Genomic DNA, 6,245 nt, shown 5'->3' on the forward strand with positions numbered 1-6,245 from the left:
CTGGAGATTATTTTGGTATTCATTGTGCAAGCAAATCCCAGGAACAGCACAGCCAGTGCTGCCTGAAACAAGGGCTGTAGATGCAGCTGACTCTCTTCTTGTTCCATTTTTTCCTCTTAGACCTTCTTGCCCCTGAAGTGGATGGCTCCTGAGAGCATCTTCAACAACCTCTACACCACCCTGAGTGATGTGTGGTCCTTTGGGATTCTCCTCTGGGAGATATTCACTCTAGGTAAGTGCCCTGGAGATCATGGTGGTGTCTATAGGTCTGATAGCGTGTTACCAGGATCCCTTCTCAGATTCCCATTTCTAACCCCCAAGTCCCAGCCTTACCAGTCAGGGCAGCACTTCATTCCCTGTCTCCTTCTTTCCCATGCTGACATTGCTGTTTGGAAATGAAACGAAACAGGAAAGGTAAAGAAAAAGGAATCCTTGGTGTGAAATGCATGTTGGCATGGGGTGGCAGCAATCCACCAGCCTGATCTCCTGCTCTCCCTTTACACCCAGGGGGGACTCCATACCCTGAGCTGCCTATGAATGAACAGTTCTACAATGCCATCAAACGTGGCTATCGGATGTCCAAACCCACCCATGCCTCTGATGAAATGTAAGTGCTGCCCATACGTGCTGGGCCTGCAATTCATAAGCTACAGAAGCATTTCTGCCTCTCCTTTTCCTACCCAGTAACTCACCGCAGTGCTCTCTCGTCCCTCTTGTTAGCTATGATATCATGCAGAAGTGCTGGGAGGAGAAGTTTGAGATCAGACCATCCTTCTCACAGTTGGTGGTGCTTATGGGAAACCTGCTGGTGGATTGCTACAGAAAGGTATGTTCAAAGGAGCCTGTGCTGGAGGGACAGGAGAGTGCTCTATGGAGGCTTTGGTTAAGTCCTCAATCAGGGTTTGGAGACCAGTGTTTAGTGCTGCTATACCAGAGGATTTTGCTGTGGTTAAGGCTGCATTAGCTTGAACACCCAATGAAGGTGGCTTGGGCATCCTGGGGATATGATGAGACAATCAGCACCACCAGACAGGCAGCTTGGATCTAAGCAACTGCAGAAATCAGAACTGCCAGGAGACCAAAACCCTGCTTCCAACTGAGCTGTGGAGTTGTGCCCCTGATGTCTCCTTTAGGAAACGTTCATGATCTGTCTCTGGTGGAGTCAGTGTAGCTGAACCCAGCTAGGAGATGCCAGGCCCTCTAGAAAAAGCCTAGGAGGCAGGGAAAGCGAATACAACACAAGTGCATCTTCTCCAACCCCGAGACCTTCCCGTTTCTTTGGTAACCTGCAGAGGTACCAGCAGGTGGATGAAGAGTTCATGAAGAGCGACCACCCCGCTGTTGTCCGCACAAGACCCACGATCCCCAGGCTGAACAACGCCAGGATCACAGCCAGCTCCCCCCCCGGCAGCATCCTCTACACCTCCGTGCACCAGAACGGGGGTGAGAACGATTACATCATCCCTCTGCCCGACCCCAAACCAGAGGCGGTTTGTGACCTCCCTCCGGAGGCCTCCATCAGCCGGGCCAGGTAAAACAGCGCTTCTGAAAGCCATCCCTTCTCCTGACTCCCCAGACATGAAAACAGGGTCCTCAAGAGGAAATGGGGATGCTCTGCTGAGGGATAGATGGGGGCTGGGTTTACCAGGAAGGAAGAAGGGCAGTGTCACCTCCATCTGAGCCTGCAGGGAATGAAATGAACCAGGGGAGATGGGACATGAGCTAAGATAAGGTGCCATCTCACATCCCCATACATCAGCCAGCACAGGAGGGGATAAGTGACCCCACTCACAAGGAGGAGGGCACATAGGGACCCATGCCCTGCAGAACACAAAGGGGTGCATGTTTTAGGGCTGAATAACCCAAACTGATACTGTCTGGAAAGCTGTATGGATAGAGTGGGGGTGCTTGGAGCTTGACGTGCTTCTCAGCTGTTGGGAATCCTCTCCTACCAGGAGACTTAGGGCAAGGCACTCATTTGTCTCTCCCTCTTGTCTCCCTTCAGCTCTATGCTGAACGAGGCCAACACATCATCTACAATATCCTGTGACAGCCCCCTGGGCCTCCGGCAGGACGAGGAGCAGGAATCTGACCCACAGCCAGGCTGCCAGGAGCTGACCGCAGGACACCAAGAGGTGGAGGAGAGCTTCCTGTAGTCAGAGCTGGGCTGCCTCTGCATCCCCCTATGGAGAGGCCAGCTGAGGGGCTGACCCAGATGTCACAAGAGCCATGCTGTGTCTGTACATCGGGACACCCCTGCCTGCCCCAGCATCCCTCCTTCCCTCCTGTCTCCCAGCGCTGGGTGGGGAATCGACTTTTCCCCATTGCCATCCCCTTTCCCCTTACAAAGAGGTGGCTCACTGCTAGCAACCTTCCAGATCACTGCCACATCCTCCTCGGTGATGAAACCACTGCGGGAGGGAGACATCTCACAAACCAACATCTTCTTTTCAAGCGGAAGACATGGGTTGGTTCTCCACAGGAGACACCACTTTCTGCCTTACTAAGATGATACTCCAGCCTCTTCCCCCTCCACGGCGGTGGGTTTCATCTCCTCTGCACCAGCACTTCTCTGACGGTCTCAGCACCAGCCACACTGTGGTTCTGTGAAATGCCAGCGGGATGGATGATGTGCCTGGAGTCTGTTGCTGGGGCGCAGAGAACCTCTAACACCAGCCTTCAGCTGCTGGAGATCAAGAGTACATTGGGTAGATTCTCCTCCAAGCACAGCCAAGTCCTGGGGAGAACAGCCAGTGTCTCAGATACCCAATCACCATCTTCCCTTCTTGACAGCTCTTCTGTGGTGGACAGAGCATCACAAGCACTACAGGTACCCATGGCTCTGGGGCACAGCTCTGCACCCATCTAGAGGGGCGGTCACACCCTGAAGCCTTTTGTGCCCTGCATGGCACCAAGAGCCCCATGGGCATGCCAGGAACTCAGAATGCTCTCACAATGACTCTGTTGTTGTAGCAAAGAGGGCAGTCCAGTGTTGTTCATGTTGTCTGTGTGGACACTAAGCTAATTATTCTCTATTGAAGATTTAAAGGGAACAAGTACATTAATCCACTAGCCAGGGCCAGTATAAGAAGCAATATGGCTACTCATTAATCTACTGCCACAAAGCCCAGCTCATCCGCTGGGAAATCATATAACCCTGCCAGCTGCAAAACGTTTGTGCCTTATCCTTGGGAAGCAAGGGATCCCTTTTGATCCCTGTTCACTCAAACACCCTTTCTCAGGATGGGAGGTCTCACCAGTCCCTCCTGTGTCATAGCAAGACTATGGGGAGCAATAAAGATGCCAGAACACCAACCCAGGGGTATGTTAAAAGAGAGATAGGGAAAGAGACTGGGAAATGTTTGGTCACAGCCTAACTGGATCTCACACCCTGTCACTTTCTGGGGGCCAGACGTAGCCATTTACTGGGCTGTGGATGAAGTGCCATGGGCAACCAAGCAGGGCAGGAGGAACCAGGGAGGATTCCTCCCCCTTGGAGAGCGGTTTGATGAATAAAAGGGCAGAGACCTTCCTCCTGCTTCTCACCTCCTTCCTCACAGGCAGGTCTGGGATTATAGCTCTCAAGCAGGCACTTGAATGAGGAGACTCAAAGCAGGGGGAACCCCAGGCTTTTCAAACCAGTTGTGAGCAAACCTCTTGCAGAGATGGAAGCTGGGCCCCAAAAAGCAGGTCTGACACCACAGAAACTGGCAGGGCTTTTTCTTGCATGGAGCTCTGCTTGCTGCATGCCCCCACTCCCATTAACCCCTCCGTTTATGCACCTCTGTGCATGCAGAAGCTGCACAGGCAGGTTGACAGATTCAGAAGTTCCCTCAGCATCTTGCTGGGCTTCTGCCCCCTCAGAGCCACTGAGATTTCTTTTTACTTCAACATAACTTCTGCCAGAAACCCCCAGCAAAACAGCTTCTGTTTTAAGTTGTCTGTCGTTGCGATGCTGCCATTTGTGCAGCTCAAAGAGGAGTAGGTGTTTTGTGGGCTGATGTCCTTGCTAAGATGTGAACATAAGGAATAGCACTTTTATTGGCAGGCAGTGGAGTGTATTTTCAGCTCATGTGGTCAGATTCCCCACCATCCGTAGGAAACACACTGTGAATAACAACTGTTTTTCCATGCTCTGTTCCTCCTGCTTGTAACGAAGGAACCATCTTCTGTGGCTACAGTTCATGAAACAACCCCGACCGCAGAGAAGCAGTAACTTATCAGACCCTTAGGGTCAGACCACTTTATCTGTGTAAGGTGCTTGGTAAGATCCATGTCGCTGCAAATTGAGCCCATAGGATGGCACATCAGATCATCCTAATAGCCCCTGTCTGCACCAGCTCCGTTTTCATTTGTCATTCTCTATTAAGGGTGACCAGAAGTACTCAGTACTCCAGGTTAGGTCAAATCTAGACCTCACATAGGGCATTAATAGTTCTGGTCTGTACTGGATTTGGCTTGCCTGGTGTAGCTGTGGGTAATGTTGGCCTTTTCCCAGCCACAACATACTGGCTGTTTGGAGTCATCCTCTGACCAGTCCATGCACCTACATCTTTCTGTTCCTCCAGCGTTTCTAACCCAGCTACTCCCCGCTGGTCCAGACATTGGGTCATCAGCACATTTTGTTAACAAACTGTTATTTTTGGGCTGGACTGACTAATAAAAATACTAAGTACTTGTAGCATCCAGAGCAACACTAGAGAGCTGCTTTTGCTACCTCTGTTCAGCCCAAAGATTTCCCCATCAGTTAACCCTTTCTCATCCTCCCTTTGGCCATTTACTTTTTTACTTCACAAATCCCACACTAAACTCCACCTTGTACAGATTAATTATTAATTAAATTAGTAATTTCCCATTACCAAATAGTTTCCACCGTGCTGAAGCAAGGAGATCTTTGTCTTCTTGCTGGGGGAACTCAGGTATCCTGTCCTATTAGCTGGGCATTACCCCTGGATGCCTATTTGTAGATGTATTGCAACTATTATTTCCATCAAAACCTGTTGTGGCTGCTGACATGGTGCTAACCCCCTTCCCTCCTCCTCCTTAAAGCAGGTACACCAGACTCTTTGCTAAACAGTGCAATTCTCCAGAGAGACAGGACCAAATATCTGCCTTTGGCCAAGTCTTGCACTTTGTGGTACTGCCCTGTCCCTACTCAACTCTTCCCATCATCACTTAGAGCATGCACACTGGCTGCAGCGAGCAGATCTCTACCAGGCTGGCAGTGGGCAAAGCCAGCATCTTTTGCTAAGCATCCCTGTGACTCTCCTCTAAGAGAAGGCTTGGTAAAAGTGAGGCTTACAGCAGCCCCCAGACAAGCTCTCTCTGCTGCCATCATTCCAGTCCCTATGTGTCCCAAAGGGTGAGGACCAGGAGAAGGGGTCGGCTGTTCTGCACCCATCAGTTTTGCAGCCATAATTTCCCCGGTGAGGCTCCAAAGGGAATCAGTCCCTCTGGGTTTCTAGTTTCAGTGATCAGCATTTTTATTTGAGTATGTTTTTGTGTTTAGAGGTGGACCCAAACTGACACCCCCCCCAAAAAAAAGGGACACATCTTGCACAGCTTGGGCCCATCTCTCGTGCAATATCTTTTATGCGTAGATATGTATTTTACTCTGCAGGTGTCACGTCGTTATCAGCACCAGTATATGCATAATCCTACCGCCAGTCACTATTTCATACGTACCTACATGTATCCCAGAAACTAATGTGGCACTTTGGTGTCTCCTTCCACATGTAAGATGCTTCTCAGACTGTGCACGGGTTTTAACCCTTTTGTCCTTCTTGGTTTGAGCGTGTTACCCTGTTTTTAAGCGCGAGTGTCACGTTTAGTGTTTGTGTGTGTCATGTAAAGAGATGTAGAGCACAGCGGACTTTACTCCTAACTGAATTGTCTCTGTTCACCTGCCAAGGGCACCGTGGTGGGGTCCCACGGGGACCGGAGGCAGAAGCGCAGTGCAGATGTGCAGCCAGGAGGAAGTCAGCCACAAGTGAGAAACGGCTCTTCCCCTTCTTCCCAGTCAGGGCTCTGGGCTGGAGGGGAGGCAGCACCACACATACAGGGTACTGAGGGTTCCGGCTGTGGGGAAGCGCAGGGTGTGAAGATGGGCAGCTCTGGAGAGGGGGATTTCATAGATGTCCCCTTATGGGGGCTTTTTCTAAACTGAGATCTCACCTAACGTGCTAAGGAGGCAAATCCAACACATAAGCATGAGGAAAGGCTCTGGTCGGGCTCTGCACTTAGCT

General features: G+C 50.8%; 1 protein-coding gene across 1 annotated transcript in view; it reads left to right on the forward strand.

Annotated features, from left to right (window-relative positions):
* PDGFRB (platelet derived growth factor receptor beta) overlaps nt 1–5,877 on the forward strand; it is a 30,625-nt gene extending 24,748 nt beyond the window's left edge. Inside the window, exons 19-23 of the mRNA XM_061360089.1 lie at nt 121–232; nt 508–607; nt 721–826; nt 1,293–1,531; nt 2,006–5,877. Coding sequence (XP_061216073.1) covers nt 121–232; nt 508–607; nt 721–826; nt 1,293–1,531; nt 2,006–2,156 — 708 coding nt within the window. The 3' untranslated portion in view covers nt 2,157–5,877. The remainder of the gene's footprint in view (nt 1–120; nt 233–507; nt 608–720; nt 827–1,292; nt 1,532–2,005) is intronic.
* The last annotated feature ends 368 nt before the right edge of the window (nt 5,878–6,245 follow it).

Source organism: Neopsephotus bourkii, unplaced genomic scaffold (genome assembly GCF_033783945.1).
Source record: "Neopsephotus bourkii isolate Nb327-2 ecotype Australia unplaced genomic scaffold, CSIRO-AGI_Nbou_v1 NB_1016, whole genome shotgun sequence".
Classification (NCBI taxonomy): Eukaryota; Metazoa; Chordata; class Aves; order Psittaciformes; family Psittacidae; genus Neopsephotus; species Neopsephotus bourkii.